This window comes from Convolutriloba macropyga, chromosome 2, assembly GCF_964194025.1.
Source record: "Convolutriloba macropyga chromosome 2, txConMacr16.3, whole genome shotgun sequence".
Classification (NCBI taxonomy): domain Eukaryota; kingdom Metazoa; phylum Xenacoelomorpha; order Acoela; family Convolutidae; genus Convolutriloba; species Convolutriloba macropyga.
In genome coordinates this window covers 18354262-18371985 of record NC_134469.1, presented here as the reverse complement: position 1 = coordinate 18371985, position 17724 = coordinate 18354262, and the positions used below count along the sequence as shown (strand labels likewise).

The window sequence follows — 17724 nt, the reverse complement described above, 5'->3', positions numbered from 1 at the left end:
AATCTGTCAGCTTTTCGTAGTTCCAGGAGTTTGAGATGAACGAACTACTATGCTTTCTTCTTTGTGTTTGAAAAAATGTTAAATTATAAGATGAGTTTTTTAAAGGATTTGTTCTTACTTGATGATGATATCTGACGACAAATTCGGGTGGTGATTTTGGTCACCTAGTACAGGAAGTGAAGGAAAAAGTGTGGCGGGTAGTTCTCCGGCGTAAAGTTGTTTTCTAATTTTTCACTACGGCGAGAAAAGATGTTTGAAGGTAAACTCACTATCTTGATGGTGGTTTTTGGTCAGGTGGGGCATGTTGACATCTGCTGTCAGTGTTTTTTGTTCCTAGTCATTTCCAGCCGAGTTTTTTTAGTCAATGAAATTTCGAAGTGCCGTTCAGGTCTTGTCTTCCCGTTTGTTTTGTCATCTGGCGCATTGATCGTTTAACATCTTGTTTAAATTTTCCACTACTCTGCTGCTTTTATTTGTGGACATCATTTCTTAAACTAATTAGCGGTTTTAAGCTTAAATTTATTTTGATTCTAAAGGTTGCAACTTCATCGACTGGTTTTTGTTCCTGTTACTATCTTCATTATACAGTACGTAAGTCTTTTTACCTTAATAAATCTCAAATTAACAGTAGGTTTGTCTTGTGTAAATTTGTCTTTTTTCGAACAAGTTTTGATCTTCAACGAGCTTCTCACGGAAAATTATCTCGTTTTTTCATCCAGAACTAGCAGTATTTTTAATTGCTCTCAAACGAAGGTTGTAGCAATTATATTAGCCCTGTCGGTCTTTTTTATGCGATTTTTTGCTTGACCGATTTCTTGGCCGCATGCAAGAAATCTTGAAACGTCAAAAACAATCATAACTGGTCGCTTCTGGTGTGCCGCCTTTTTAATAAGTTCGATAGCGAGCTCTATTGGCCTGTTCTTGATTTCTAACTATTCGAAGAATTCGAATTTAATTGAGTCGTTCTTTTAACGTCTCGAAGAGGAGTTATGGTAATATATTTTCTTAAAAGTGATTGATTTGTTCTGATACAGGATGTAAAAGATAATTTAAGTTATTCTTTTGTTAATGAACAGCATTTGGAAGAGCGCAAAGAAGAGAGTGGTGGTTTTGGTCATCTCTGTTTTCGTTTTTTTGACATTGTGCGGCCTTTTTATGGCAGTTTAATAGTTTTAGCTCTATTTTTTTCAGCCCAAGTGATTTTGTTCAACTATAATAACTCGTTCTAATAACTTTGAAATGTAATTTTGAACTCTTTTCTTTTTACGGGTTTGGACTTTTTTCAGTTTGTATCTTTCTTCAATTTGTTTAATAACTGCAATAGCGAGCTATCACTGGCCTTATCTCTGTGTTTACATCGGTGTTAGGAGCATCTGGCGTCACAATCGCTTCAAATTGTTTATTAATAGCCGCACAGCGATAGCTGGGGCTATTATTGGCCTTCTCTTGGTTTTTTACAATTCAAAGAATTTGAATTGTATTGGGGCGCTGTCTTTTTTTTAAGATCTGTTCACACATTTTCATGATTTTTGAAGTCAAATTGGAGTAGTGATTTTGGTCACGCCGAAACAGGAAGTGGAGCGAAAAAGCGAGTGGTTTTGTGGCGTGAAATTTTTTCGCTCCAAATTTAAAGTAGAGTGAGAAGACGGTGTTTGAACAAAAATTCGCTTTCTCGCTAGTGGTTTTTTGTTCACATGCGGCGATTTCACTTTGATTTTTACTGTTTTTTCGATTTTTTAGATCGGATTTTTTTCTAAATGGTTTTTCCAATCCATTCATAGTCCATTCATAGTCCGTTCCGACGTCACAGCCACTTTTTGTTCATTCGTTCATGCAATTTCAACTGAATTGCATGTGTGACGTCATTTTTCGCTCTTAGTGGAGCAAGTTTTTTGTTCATACGCGTGATTAAATTTTTGGTCACACTTGACTTACCTCACTCTCAAAAATGACTTCCTCACTTTAAAATTGACTTTTATTTTCTTTAATTCAAAGAGATAAGGTCAAATGGAATTGTGTCACTCTAAATGAAGGTTATTTGAGATCAGCTAATAGAGGCAGCAATAACTTATACAAATTTTTAATCAAAATATAACAGATCAGCCTTAATGAAAAGACGAATTTTTTTGGTCTGTCTTTTTTACTGTTTTTTTTAGACCGCCGATCTACGAATCTATTGCGGCTATTTTCTGGCAATCTGCCAGCTATGTTTCATTTATGCAATTTTGAACTGAATTGCAGCGTGCGTGACGTATTGGGCGCGCGTGGAGCGATTTATTTGTTCTTTCGCGTATTAAGTTTGTGTCACACGTAACAGCTTGCTGAAAAATGATTTTTGTCACATTCGAAATTCCTTACTTTAGTTCCTTAATGTTCCTTCTTTAATATAAGGAGATAAGGTCAGTATAACAAGGTTCAGTTAAACAATACCTTTTCCCGCCATTTTCCTGTGTTTGCTTGAATGTTGGCTGTCTGGTCTTTGCATTCAAAAATATTCTACAATAAAATTCAGTCGATAGCTGTATGATTTTAGGTTTTCGAAAATTGAGAAAAAGCTTCAATATTTAAGCTGTCTACCATCGTTTGTTTTTTTGTGCTCAAGATTTTTCTCGTTACTAAGTACATCAAGAGTATGATTTGCTTCTAGCACTTGTTTGTTCAGGACAAGTTAAAAAAATTGTAGTTTTCTGCCATATTTTTTCACTGTCTCAAGATTTTTGACGACCATATGACGGTTACTATCACTTCAAATCTGCTTTCTGCTTATGCAATTTTGATTTTTCTGCTTTCCACTTTTTTCACTCTTAGTGGAGCAAGTTTCTGATGCTTTACGGTGTTTTTGGTCACGTGACTTATCCCACTCAGAAAAAAAGTCTGTTGCTTAAATTTAGTTTAAGGAAATAAGGTCAATTTTCTGTATTTTTTGTCATCTGAATGTTATTTTTGTATTGTTCAAATTTTTGGTTGAAGTCAATCTGTTTAGATATTTTTCATTTGATTCACTAATTTTAGAGTTATGAAGTAATTGTTTAAATATAATGCCTTTTTTTCTTGGGAAATTTCTTCTTTTCTTGATACGTTATGGATTTTCGGTTTCAATTTTTTTGCCGATTCTTTTTAGAACATTTTTGAGCTATAGTTCTGCAGGGGACATCTCTATAGGTTTTGAAAGTATTATTCGCTGGTAGTCAATCAACGGAGTCAATGTCGAGAAGTCAAAAATTGAAACTTGATAAGGTTCAATTTCAGATTACAACTACTAGAAGATCTGTTCCAACATTTTCATGCTTTTTGATGTCAAATTGGAGAAGTGATTTTGGTTAGTGGTTCTACTAAGTAAGTTTTTTCCTTACTTTTGCAAAGTTAAGTCGGAAAACAGTGATCGAATAAAAATTCGCTTCTCGATTGTGGTTCACATGCGGTGATATAACTTTGATTTTGCTATTTTCTATCTTGTCCAATTTTTTTCTTAGTGGTTTTTCCAATCCATTTGTCGTATATTATTTTGTTTAGTCAATGAAATTTCGTTGAATTGTTTTATAACTCGTCCTACTATTGTATCGCTTTACCTCTTTTTGTCACTTCAAAATTTTGCGTGTAATGTTTGTGACTTCTCTAGGCTAGTTTCATTCGTCGCCCATTTTGCTAAGGTCCTTCTAAGCAGCAGTTTCTCAGTAGAGCAGCCTAAAATGAACATTGTCAATACCGAAAAAAATCAAAAATGGAAACGGGATAAAGCCCTATTTTAGATAACCGCTGCTTGAGTTTTGTTAAGTTTCAGTTACCGTCTCTACTGTTAATTGGTGTTGATACTAGCACTTTTGTCCTCTCTTTTAGAAACATAAGTATGTGCAGCTACAAACAGATGTAAAAACAGTTTGCAGTTTAAAATTTTTCTTCAAAAGTCGTAAGAGTTATGGGATTCGATGCAGGTTATATTCCGACAATCTCCGGGGTATGCCTCGTTTATGCATAACGTCATCACGTGCAAATACTGTAACAAAAGATTTATTAAGAGTAATTGGTTTGTAGCCGAAACACGAAAAGATTTAAGGAATTTTTTCTGATTTCTTTTCTTTTTTTAATTGGCCTCAGTTTTCTTATCAAAGTTGGTTATGGTCAATAAAAATAGAGAACATTTTTTGGTTTATTGACTTTTTGACTTCTGTCTGGAGTTGGGGAGAATACTTGCTTTGAGTGGATTCCGTACGTTACAGAACGTGCAAATACTGTAACAGAAGATATATTAAGAGTAAGTGGTTTGTAGCCGAAACACGCAAAGATTTAAGGAATTTTTTTTCTGATTTCTTTTTTAATAGCCGCCCTCATTTTCTCAGCCGGCTATTATAGCGCTCCTATTTTTTTACTTCGTCGAATAAAAAAATGTTTCGCTTTACCTCATTTTGCCACCTTTTCAACATTTTGCGTGAAATGTTTTTGACTTCTCTAGGCTAGTTTCTCTCTTCTCTCATTCTGCTAAAAGTGATTTTGAACATCAGTTGCTCAGCAAAGCAATTCAAAATGAACAGAGTTAGTACAAAAATGGATGTCAGAAATAGAAACGGGAAAACCCATAAAACCCAATTGTTTTTTCGATTTTTTGGATCGGCTTTTTTCTAAATAGTTTTCCCAATCCATTCACAGCTCATTCTAGGCCTAATTTTTTTGTTTGAATTAAATTTCAATTTCTCGCTAGTGGTTTTTTTGTTCACATGCGGCATTTTGACATTGATTTTCTGTTTTTTTTTCTTATTTTTCTATCTGATTTTTTTAAAAGGGTTTTCTCAATTCACTCATAGTCCGTTCTAGGTCTAGTTTTTCTGTTTAGTCAATGAAAATTCTTTGAATTGTACGTCAGGACTTATCCTGCTATGTTTTTTTACTTCGTCGAACTTTTTTTCGCTTTGCCATTTTGCCGCTTTTTCAGCATTTTACGTGAAATCTTTTTGACTTCTCTAGGCTAGTTTCTCTCTTCTCTCATTCTGCTAAAAGTGAATTTGAACATCAGTTGCTCAGCAAAGCAATTCAAAATGAACAGAGTCGGTATAAAAAATTGAAGTCAGAAATAGAAACTGGATAAACCCATGAAGCACAATTTTAGATGCCCGCTATTTGAACGTCGTTCCTATAAGTGTTAGTTACCATCTCTTATGCTTATTGGTATTGATAGTAGCCCCTGTAGCCTCTCTCTAAGAAAGAGAAGTATGTTCAACTACGAAATGCCATCAAAATAAATCGGACTTAAAAATTTTTTTGTACAAAAATCTTTTTTTTTCGATATCTTCTATTCTTTTAGTCCCAATCATGCTTATGGAATCAATGGCGGCTATTTTCCGGCAATCTGCTGGGTGTGTTTTTTAATTGGCCTTAGTTTTTTTTATCAAATTTGGTTATGGTCAATAAAAATAGAGAACATTTTTTTGGTTTATTGACTTTTTGACCTCTGTCTGGAGTTGGGGTGAATATTTGCTTTGAGTGGATTCCGTAGATTTCGGCTGTATTTTGAATGGAGTCGGTTTTTTCATCGTGGAGTAATAAAACAGCATCAGAACAAAAAATCGCTCTCGGATTTGTGATTTTTGTTCACGCGTGGAAATTTAATATTTTGTCGAGTTAATTTAAATGATTTTTGTTTTTATTGTCAGGGCCCTTCCACTTTCTGGTAAAGCAACCACTTTAATCTTTCTATGGGATTTGGGCTTGAACGGTTGATTTTATGACCATGACACTTTTATATAAAAAAAGATATTTGTGGCTCTTTTAGTTGTCTTTCACTTGATCTTTTCAAGCAAAGGCTTCACTCATCCATTGAGGCGCAATTGAACATATAATCGTTTCAGCTAATGGCTTATTGTTTTAATTGCTTCAAAACAATCTTTTTTTAAAGATTTAATTGTTAAATTTTGAATTTTGCTCGTATGTGTTATTATTTGGTAGTATCGGCTTCAGGTCTCATCGGCTTATAAATTAGTTGATTTGAATCTATTTAGCGATTTTTGAACTTCGCCCCGTTTTTATTTGCGTCGGCTTGTTACCTAGTTTCGTTAAGGAATAGTAGGTTCTATTTTCTAATGAAGTGCAAGTTAATTTGTTTTGTTCAGTTTTTATCTGTTCCGCCTTTGACTTTAATAATTATTGATTTTTTTGCTCTAATTTGCTCTAATTAATGTTTTTTTGTTTGTCTGGTCTCGTTGTCTCATTAATGTTAGGTTGCTCTGGATTTTTATTCATTTAGTGGTTTTTAACGATTTCTTAACTCCAATATTTTTGAATACTATGTGATTTAATGGAATTTTCATATCTCTTCCTCCACATTAGGTAACATAAGTCAAAAATGTGGATGAGTGTGGTCGGAACATTATGTACGAACGCACATTACCGAGCCTCCTTGTTAATAGAGAACATTAGTGGCAGATTAATAATCCGCACATTGAATATTCATTCGACATAGTTTGAGTGTTTTTGGTTGAAAGGTTAGAGTTGTGCATTGTATTTGGATATTGTAGCTTTCAGGACGTTTCTGATCCAGAACTCATGTGTCAAATCTGTGGACTTGAGGAGTTCCTGGTTCATGGGTCACGTGGAAGATGTCGCTGAGATACCAGTCATTCTGGGCCACAATTTGGTCAGTTTCACCAGGCTAAGATTTGAGTTAGCAATTTGTGAGAGCTTGCTGATAAATTAATATATCTAATCACAATACTTCACTATTCATGTCTTCATTAATATTTAAAAATTGTTCATTATTTTTAGATCTATTAGACGCATTTTATCTTTATGCAAAAAATAGTGTGTGTGATTATATCATGTACTTCTGATTCTTAAGTATTTTCAAATGCATCAAAAATTAAAACTTTCTTATTGTTCTAAATTCTTAACTGTAAATTGGTAAATATAAGTTAAAATATAAAGTGTTGTACAAACATCAGTACACATTTCCATCAAGAGGAGCAAATAAGTTGTAATTGATTTCAAGTTAGCATCAAAATTGTTTTTTAATAGCTCTCTAACGAAGTTTGCAGCAATTATATTAGTCCTGTGGTCTTTTTTATGCGATTTTTTGCTTGACCGATTTTTTGTCTGACCCATTGGACTTTTCGTTCTCAAAAACGGGATAAACAGGTAGCGCTCGGAGGGCATTAAGTGACCGAGCAGCTCTCTTTGAGCCTTACGCCTTAATAGTCTCTAAGTGTCCGATTCACCGAAACAGTTTTGAGGAGACAATTTCAGGGTGTGAGGGGGCGGTTCTTAGTCTTTTAATCCGGGCGCCCGGGCATTTAATCCGGGCGCTTGCGACGTTATACAAAGTTTATTCATTGGGAAAGCAAGCAGATTCTAAAATTGCATGCCTTGGCAGAATGGTCATGGTGAGGAAAACTTGTTCACAGGTGTGCCTCGTGATGCCCAAGACCAACAACCATCGACTTGAACGCTTCATGGCATCGTTATGCAGCTCTTGTCCAAATTTGCGCAAGTATGTTTGCCTGTCGAAATTAAGATTCTTCACAGTTCAGGAGACGTTAAATCTGAGCTCTGTTTTAGATTAGATCTGACGTCTTGTATAGTGGAAGATATCGATGAGGTAAGTTGCACCCAGTAGTTTGAGGAAATAGTGTGCAACTTAGTCAAACGCTTTGAAAATAAAATTTGGTTCTGCGATAGTGAACCGTCCCAATTTTGAAAAACAAGTATACAAGAAGGTCGTAGACAATGATATGTTGGACACATGAATAACTAGTGTAGCCTCAATTTTTTTTAAGTATCTCTGGATATGTTTCGCTGAAAGGGTTCGTTTTGCTGAATTATCTTCGCGCTTTAGTATACTCCGACTAATCTTCCTGTGGTCATAACGAAAATATAAATATGATGCGCCAAACAAATGTCTCATTTTAATATCTTTGACAAGATACTAGATATCAGGAAATTAAGTGCGTAGCGAAGCCTTCAAATTCAGCCAATTTGAAGGCTGAAGCGATGGTTCTCATTTTTCTGCAAAGTTAAGTATTTCAAATGTTTTGGTGCTTTGTGAAATGCGTTTTGTTCGGATGAAGTATACCGTTGGTAAGAACCGACCTTGAGATTCAACGAGTGACTCCAAATATAAAAATTTAATCGTTACTGAGTCCTCGGAATTTTGAAGGTGGAACCCAGAGTGAGCCTCGATTGTTTCCACATCGATTTACTCCTCTAAATAAATATTTGGATCTGTTGATAATACATTGTCCATTTAATCATAGTTACGATTGTTGTAGCTTCAAGATGGCTGTCCTCTGCTTGAAGATTTAGATTTAACATTCTGTGTGAAGCTGAATGCGGACTACTTCCAAAATTCCTATCTGCCAATTCCGCCTTCTGTTAAACGACTGGGACTGGGTAGCCTCAATATCCAGACTGATAGTCTGGACAAGCTACTAACTGTGGGTGCTTGTGATGATGGCTTAATGATACTGGCTAACTTGACACATGTCAGTTTGAATGGAATTGAGGCCACTGCTTACGATACAAACTTTCTCAAACAAGTGAGTTGTTGACTCTTATGTAAAATTTACCCTTATGTCACTAAGATCTTGGTTTCATGCCTATCTCAGTATACGATTTGTTAAATCTTTTTGGTCAAAAGTTACGGCAAGAGGAGTTCGAAAACAGATATTAAATCTCAGCCTCCTTTTTTTACTCGCATTTAGTCTGAATTGAGTTTGGAATCATATTGATTCAGGCATTTGTAGCGTTTAATATCAGGCTAAATACTTCTAAAGCATAACGGCTTCGAAAATGCATTAGACATAACAAGAAGGCATGCCTGACCTTGAATTTTTTTTGAGACGCTTGAAAGGTAAGCTTGACATCAGAACAGTAAAATGAGGACCAGAACTCTTGACTTCTGTAGGATTTTGATTACAGGTCGAAATACATTTTCGCTCTTTTTTAATTATTAACTGGGAGTGTTGAAGAGATATGAACGTGTTTAATTATACCTTTGTTTCGTAGGACAAGAAATCAAATGTCAATCATAATTGTCTGTTTGCTTTTCAGCTCTGTCTCTCTCTGGGTCATCAACTTCTCTCAATCAGTTTGAATCACTTGGAGTTGCCAGACGTTGCAGTGAAGCCAATTGCGGCTCATTGCCATGTGCTACAGACGCTCCACATATCCTCCAGGGAACTGACTGGGGAGACCCTGAAGCCTTTCTTCACTGGTCCTGCTGTTAGACACCTCACTGATCTCTCACTCATGTGCTGCTACAAGGTTCGCCCTTGCAAGTATATTTTGAATCGCTCTCGAGCGAAGTTTGAAGCAATTATTGTAAACGTGTGTCTTTTTTTCTTTGCCAAGTTTTTGCCCTTTTAATGTAGAACATTCTTTCGACTTTTAATAGCCGCCCTCAGCAGGCTGTTATTGTGCTCCTATTTTCTACAATTCAAAGAATTTGGATTTCATTGGGGTGCTGTCTTTTTTTAAAGATCTGTTTACACATTTTCATTGTTTTTAAAGTCCAAATTGGGGGGGGGGGGGGGGGACGGGATATTAGGCGAAAACTAGATTAGGCGAACTCTATTTTTGTAGCCATTAGGCAAAAATTTTGAACAAAATTTTTGTGGAAATTAGGCGAATATCAATTAAAACACAATTAAAAGACGTACTCGAAAAACCATATGACGCTACAAAGTTTTCAAGTGTCTCCTAACAATAGTCTTTATCTTAAAGAAAGATTTGACAAAGCTAATTTAAAATGTACTATTTTTATTTTCCGACTATTATATACCATTTATACATCTCTCGGTAAGGTTCGGGAAAATAATTATTCGAAATTGTTCAGAGCTTCTGAAAAATTTGAAAAAAATTTTTGCCATAGTTGCAGGATTGAACTAAACTGAATTGCTGCAAAGCTAAAATTATATTTCTCGTCAACGTCAGCATTTATATGTAATTGTCTTTTTAAGCTATTATCATCTAGACACAATTGTTAGGGACACTTGATTACTATCACTATAAAGGTCCATATGGTTTTTGGAGAACCGTCTTTAAGTGTTTTAATTAATAGCCGCCCTCATCTTCTCAGCCGGCTATTATAGCGCTCCTTTTTTACAATTCAAAGAATTTGAATTGTATTGGGGCGCTGTCTTTTTTTTTTAAGATCTGTTCACACATTTTCATGATTTTTGAAGTCAAATTGGAGTAGTGATTTTGGTCACGCCGAAACAGGAAATGGAGCGAAAAAGCGAGTGGTTTTGCGGCGTGAATTTTTTTTGCTCTAATTTTAAAGTAGAGTGAGAAAACGGTGTTTGAACAAAAATTCGGTTTCTCGGTAGTGGTTTTTTGTTCACATGCGGCAATTTCACTCTGATTTTTACTGTTTTTTCAATTTTTTGGATCGGATTTTTTTTTCTAAATGGTTTTCCCAATCCATTCACAGCTAATTCTAGACCTAGTTTTTTGTTTGAATTAATTTTTCATTTCTCGCTAGTGGTTTTTTTGGTTCACATGCGGCATTTTGACATTGATTTTCTGTTTTTTCTTATTTTTTTATCTGATTTTTTCTAAAATGGTTTTCGCAATTCATTCATAGTTCATTCTAGGTCTAGGTTTTCTGTTTAGTCAATTAAAATTCTTTGAATTGTACGTCAGGACTTGTCCTGCTATGTTTTTTTACTTCGTTGAACTTTTTTTTCGCTTTACGCATTTTGCCGCTTTTTCGTCTTCTCTAGGCTATTTTAACTCTTCTATCATTCTGCTCAAAATCCTTTTAAACAGCAGCTGCTCAGCAAAGCAATTCAAAATGAAGAGAGTCAGTATAAAAAATCAAAGTCAGAGAAATAGAAACGGGATAAAGCCCATTTTTAGATGCCCGGTACTTGAACTTTGGTCTCATAAGTTTTAGTTACTATCTATAATGCTTATTGGTTTTGATACTAGACCATGTAGCCTCTCACTGAGAGACAGGAGTATGTTAAATTACGAAATGACATCAAAATAAATCGCGCTTAAAAATGTTTTTATACAAAAATCAATTTTGTTGATATTTTCTTTTCTTTCAATCCCAATAAAAAAATGTTTCGTTTTACCTCATTTTGCCGCTTTTTCAACATTTTGCGTGATATCTTTTTGACTTCTCTAGGCTAGTTTCTCTCTTCTCTCATTCTGCTAAAAGTGATTTTGAACATCAGTTGCTCAGCAAAGCAATTCAAAATGAACAGAGTCTGTATAAAAAATTGAAGTCAGAAATAGAAACTGGATAAACCCATAAAGCCCAATTTTAGATGCCCGCTATTTGAACGTCGTTCCTATAAGTATTAATTACCTCCCTTTAATGCTTATTGTTATTGATAGTAGCCCCTGTAGCCTCTCTCTAAGAAATAGAAGTATGTTCAACTACGAAATGCCATCAAAATAAATCGGACTTAAAAATTTTTTTGTACAAAAATCTTTTTTTTTTCGATATCTTCTATTCTTTTAGTCCCAATCATGCTTATGGAATCAATGGCGGCTATTTTCCGGCAATCTGCCGGGTATGTTTTGTGTTCGCCTAATTTCCACAAAACGTTCCTTCAATTTTTTCCCCTAATGACTACAAAATTAGTGTTCGCCTTATTCAGTTTTCGCCTAATATCCTACGCTCTGTCAAATTGAAGTGATTTTGATGATGATGAAACAGGAGTGAGAAGCTTTGAGGCGTGAAACTTTTTTAACCCTAATTTTAAAGCAGAGTGAGACAACGGTGTTTGAACAAACAAATTCGTTTTCTCGCCTGTGGTTTTTTGTTTACATGCGGCAAATTGACCTCGTTTTTTACTGTTTTTTCAATTTTTATCGGATTTACTGAATGGTTTTTCCAATCCATTTACTGTCTATTCTGGGTCGCTTTTTGTTTGGTCAATGAAAGTTCTTTGAATTGTTTCAGGACTTGTCCTGCTATGTTTTTTTACTGCGTCCAATAAAAACTTGTTTTGCTTTACCTCATTTTGCCGCTTTTTCGACTTCATGCGTGAAGTCTTTTGACTTCTCTGTTTGTCTAATTCTTCGCTCAAAGTGCTTTAAGCAGCATTTGCTCAGCAAAGCAGTCTATAGTTACCATCTCTAATGCTTATCTGTATTGATAATAGCCCCTGCAACCTCATTAATTAACAGGATTATGTCTATTAAAATGAAATCAAACTAGTTTGCACTTTAAAAAATTTGTCTTACATCAATCTGTCTTTCCATTTTATCTGTTCTTTTGATCCCAATCGGGGATATGGGAATCGATGGCGGCTATTCTCCGGCAATCTGCCGGGTATGTTTTTTTCTGGGGTGACTTTTCACGCTCGGCTTCTTAATTTTGCTTGATCTAAATTCAAATTGCTCTTATTAACAGCTGCAAAGCGATAGCTGGGGATATTTTTGACCTTCTCTTGGTTTTTAACAATCCAAAGCAATTGGATTGTTTTGTTGTGCTGTCTTTTTTAACGAGGTTTTTTACAATCCAAAGCAATTGGGTTGTTTTGTTGTGCTGTCTTTTAACGATCTGTTTCCGGCTTTTTTCGATTTTTCACGTCAGCAAGAAGTCACGCTGGAGTAATAAAGGGAGCAAAAAAGCAAGTAATTTGGGGGTGAAATCGGCTTTTGAACAAGTTTTCGGCTTTTGAAAGCGAGTTTTTGTCCCGTGCCGCAATTTGATTTCTGTTTTCGATGTTTCTTCTCCCGAGTGCTTTTAATATGATACATGTGTTTTAGCTGCGCCTATTTGCAATTGCTTGAATTCATAAACGGGAATCTAATGCTTTTTATGACTTTGACACTATTTGTTGTCATTAAATATTAGTGAAAGTTGGGTTTTTGCCGCTATTTATTATTTCTATTATCTTATCACTTATTATCATTGATGATAGGTGTCATTGGATGCTTATGAGGCAGAAATGAGCCTTAGTAATGATGCGAGTGCATGGATAGTGCTTTTCATGACAATAACACGTGTTCTCAAAATTTTTGAATCAATTTATGTTTTTTGAAGTTATTTGTTCAAGTTTTTGTTGTCTCATCATTTAATATCATTAGGGGCAGCTCTCATAAGTTGCTATTACTGATTATTTTAATCAATTTAATCGTTTTATTTCGAGGCTGATGTTTTCTCTGTCTATTTGATATGTTATGACGTCTTTGTTGTATAGATAGCATAAAATGTCGTCTGAGAAATAAAATGGTTGGAGCGACAAGAATATTTTTGAACCTTTTGAGACCAATTTTGTGATTTTTTGGACCATAATATTTTGGGATAGAAAAACCTTATGAAAACGGAGGATGAAACCATGGCACACATATTGCACACTTATTTGCAGTTATTGTCCGGCAAAATGGCCTGTTTTTTTTTCAGTTTAAGAGGCAACTTCTATTCTGCTTCTCTTTTTCTGTTCTGGAAATTTCTTTTGCTCTAGGTCGAGCGTTCTCTTTTGGAACTGGTAGCTGACAAATGCGAGATGCTGGAGAAAGTGGAACTGAGTCGCATTCAAACAGTGGATGATGAAATTCTCCAAATGCTGGCTGTACGATCCTCTCGAACTCTCAGGAAAATTGGCCTTGGAGCATGCAGACAGGTTAGACAACGTGTCCCGCTTTATTTGGGCCCCGATTATTTAATAGTTCTGCCCCTTACCCTGATACCACCCCCTATTCGACTCCGATTATTTCAGCAGGATGAAATTTCCATAAGGTAGAGTTGTAAGGTTCGGGAAAGGTAGAGTTGTAAGTTTCGGGAAAGTTTTGAAAAGCTTGTTAGTTAATTGATTGAAAACGTTGGGGTCAAATGAACGTGGTGAAAAGAACTAGAACCATTTTTTGTCAGTCCAGTAATTTCAAAAACTCGTCTTATAACTTTTTAATACCTGTGAAGCGGTTCTTGATTCTATTGCCTTTTTCCATGTGGTGCACAGGTGGGTTTTGATTTTTTAATAGCCGCCCTCATCTTCTCAGCCGGCTATTATAGCGCTCCTATTTTTTTAATAGCCGCCCTCATCTTCTCAGCCGGCTATTATAGCGCTCCTATTTTTTTACAATTCAAAGAATTAGAATTGTATTGGGGCGCTGTCTTTTTACAATTCAAAGAATTTGAATTGTATTGGGGCGCTGTCTTTTTTTTTACAATTCAAAGAATTTGAATTATATTGGGGCGCTGTCTTTTTTTTACAATTCAAAGAATTTGAATTGTATTGGGGCGCTGTCTTTTTTACAATTCAAAGAATTTGAATTGTATTGGGGCGCTGTCTTTTTACAATTCAAAGAATTTGAATTGTATTGGGGCGCTGTCTTTTTTTTAAAGATCTGTTCACACATTTTCATGATTTTTGAAGTCAAATTGGAGTGGTGATTTTGGTCACACCGAAACAGGAAATGGAGCGAAAAAGCAAGTGGTTTTGCGGCGTGAATTTTTTCCGCTCTAATTTTAAAGTAGAGTGCGAAAACGGTGTTTGAACAAAAATTCGGTTTCTCGGTAGTGGTTTTTTGTTCACATGCGGCAATTTCACTTTGATTTTTACTCTTTTTTCGATTTTTTGGATCGGATTTTTTTGTAAATGGTTTTCCCAATCCATTTATAGTCTGTTCTCGGTCTAGTTTTTTTTAGTCAATGAAAATTCTTTGTATTGTACGTCAGGACTTGTCCTGCTATGTTTTTTTTTAAGATCTGTTCACACATTTTCATGATTTTTGAAGTCAAATTGGAGTACTGATTTTGGTCACGCCGAAACGGGAAATGGAGCGAAAACGCGAGTGGTTTTGCGGCGTCAATTTTTTCGCTCTAATTTTGAAGTAGAGTGAGAAAACGGTGTTTGAACAAAAATTCGGTTTCTCGGTAGTGGATTTTTGTTCACATGCGGCAATTTCACTCTGATTTTTACTGCTTTTACGATTTTTTGGATCGGATTTCTTTCTAAATGGTTTTCCCAATCCATTCGCAGCTCATTCTAGGCCTAGTTTTTTGTTTGAATTTTAATTTTCATTTCTCGCTAGTGGGTTTTTTTTGTTCACATGCGCAATTTTGATATTGATTTTCTGTTTTTTTCTTATTTTTTTGTTCTGATTTTTTTAAAATGGTTTTCTCAGTTCACTGATAGTCCTTTCAAGGTCTAGCTTTTCTGTGTAGTCAATGAAAATTCTTTGAATTGTGCGTCAGGACTTGTCCTGCTATGTTTTTTTACCTCGTCGAATAAAAAAATGTTTCGTTTTACCTCATTTTGCCGCTTTTTCAACATTTTGCGTGATATCTTTTTGACTTCTCTAGGCTAGTTTCTCTCTTCTCTCATTCTGCTAAAAGTGATTTTGAACATCAGTTGCTCAGCAAAGCAATTCAAAATGAACAGAGTCTGTATAAAAAATTGAAGTCAGAAATAGAAACTGGATAAACCCATAAAGCCCAATTTTAGATGCCCGCTATTTGAACGTCGTTCCTATAAGTATTAATTACCTCCCTTTAATGCTTATTGTTATTGATAGTAGCCCCTGTAGCCTCTCTCTAAGAAACAGAAGTATGTTCAACTACGAAATGCTATCAAAATGATTCGGACTTAAAAAAATGTTTTTGTACAAAAATCTTTTTTTTTCAATATCTTCTGTTATTTCAATCCCAATCATGCTGATTGGAATCAACGGCGGTTATTTTCCGGCAATCTGCCGGGTATGTTTTTAAATTGCTCTTGAACGAAGTTTATGGCAATTATATAATTTATACAATTATATAAGCTGAAGAAAATTTGTTCATGAATTGAACTTTTTCTTCTTTGTTTTCGAAGATTGACTTCTATTTTAGGTCGTTGACTTATGTTTTCGAATATTGGACTTCAACAGTAGCGTAGCTTCTAATAAATAGTAATGAAGGACTCTGGGTATTAATGGTCGAAAGGTCATTTTCAGAAATTTCCTTCCCATATCAGTCCTATTCCAACTACAGATACCAAACATCTACCTACCTCCCCACAAACCTACCCCACCTTCCGGTCCGCAATCCCCCACTAAGTTGCTCACTCACCTTTCAGCAACACCCCGCCCTCTCTCTCACACGCACACTTAAACTAACAATTTTGCCTGCTTTTTAATTTTATTTTTAGTTTTATCGCGCAATTACATTTTTTTTTCATATTTCTGCTATTGGTAAAGATAGTTTAGAGATTACACTTCACAACCTTCTATCTGTTTCACACGCACACACCTAAACTAACAATTGTGCCTGCTTTTTTCAAAAAAAAAATAGTTTTATTGCGCAATTACATTTTTTCTTTCATATTTCTTCTATATGTAAAGATAGGTAGAGATTATACTTCAGAACCTGTGTCCGGTATTCTAACGTCTGTTTTGTAATTTTTCGTACTACCAACTTTTTGTCTGATGGTTTTTGCCGTCTGACCATTTGAGGGCATTACCTTTTCCTAGAGCCTTACAGCCCTTTCTCTAAGCTTGCAATTCATCGCACCCGTTTAAGAGGCATAAATTCATGGCGTGAATGATGGGTATTAGAGTCTTAGAGTTCGAACCCGTTAAACTTAATCCCCATCACTATCGACACTTCAACCCCTACTCCAACCCTCTCCTCATTTCACCCGTAACCCCGCACGCTCGACCCCAATCGAGCTCACCCTCCCAGCCCCTCTCCCTTTATGCTGAATTAAGCTAAAGCTAGCCTCCATTAGCCGCAGATACCTACTGACAGCCAACTGCTCACCGTTCTTTGAAAGTAATTCGCCTAACGTTAATTGCTTATGTTCTACTTTTTTTCAAAAGATAATTGAGTAAAACTTTTGTGGTCACAATGGTTGTGTAACTTGGCAATAAAAAACTTGTTAGCGCTCTGTAAAGACAGCTAAAATCCAGAAGTGGTGGAGTGAATTAGAAGAAATATTTTCCGCCTCTCTTATCTCACAACCGTTGCTGAAACTGATATTATTAAGTTATGCAACTGTTGGAATCGCAACTATTGTCGATTGATATTACCAAGCGTTTATTAGCACCATAGAGAAGTTGTCAGACTCCGAGGTGAAGCCTAGTTGTTGAAAACTTCGGGAGAGTTGTGATAAAGACCGCGTGGTAATGGTTTGAATCAACTTTCGTTGCGATTACTACAGTTGCATAACTTATCTTTTCGTGCAAATTTTTCCTCACCGCTCTTGATAGCAACAGTGGCGAGAAATGAATTGAGGAACAATAGTGTAATCTCGAAGCAGGGTTTCACACTGTTTAAGATTTTCGAGGAATAATTGGGCGCTAACAACTATCTAATCGCTAAGTTATGCAACTGTTGTTATGGCAATGCGAATTGATTTAATGAATGTTACCACACGGTTTTTATCGCCACCGAGAAGTTATCAAACTCCGAGGCGAAACCGAGGTGTTATGATAACTTCGAGGGCGATAACAACCGTGTGGTAATTTTTTAATCAACACCTGTTGCGATCATTTCAAAATTGACCACAGTCAAAATTAGACCACATTGCAGCAACTATTCAAATGTTAGACTGCAAGTTTATCAAACTGTTTCGATCATTAAACTACGAGTTTATCGCCACTCTAGTAACAGTGGCGATAAAGGAGTTTGATAAACTCGTAGTCTAATGCTGAAGTGTTCCATTGTCGATAGGGCATTAAAATTTATTACACTGGCAGTTTACTTAACTGCTATTATCGCAACAGGTGTTGATTAAAATTTACACTGGAAGTTTATTTAACTGCTATTATCTTAACAGGTGTTGATTAATCAATATTACC

At 35.5% G+C, this 17724-nt stretch overlaps 1 protein-coding gene across 1 annotated transcript in view; it reads left to right on the top strand.

Moving 5' to 3' along the window:
- The window catches only part of LOC142357510 (uncharacterized), a 37705-nt gene that overhangs the window by 16002 nt on the left and 3979 nt on the right, over positions 1-17724 (top strand). Inside the window, exons 5-10 of the mRNA XM_075409129.1 lie at positions 6507-6625; positions 7389-7474; positions 7543-7582; positions 8253-8519; positions 9034-9246; positions 13410-13568. Coding sequence (XP_075265244.1) covers positions 6507-6625; positions 7389-7474; positions 7543-7582; positions 8253-8519; positions 9034-9246; positions 13410-13568 — 884 coding nt within the window. The remainder of the gene's footprint in view (positions 1-6506; positions 6626-7388; positions 7475-7542; positions 7583-8252; positions 8520-9033; positions 9247-13409; positions 13569-17724) is intronic.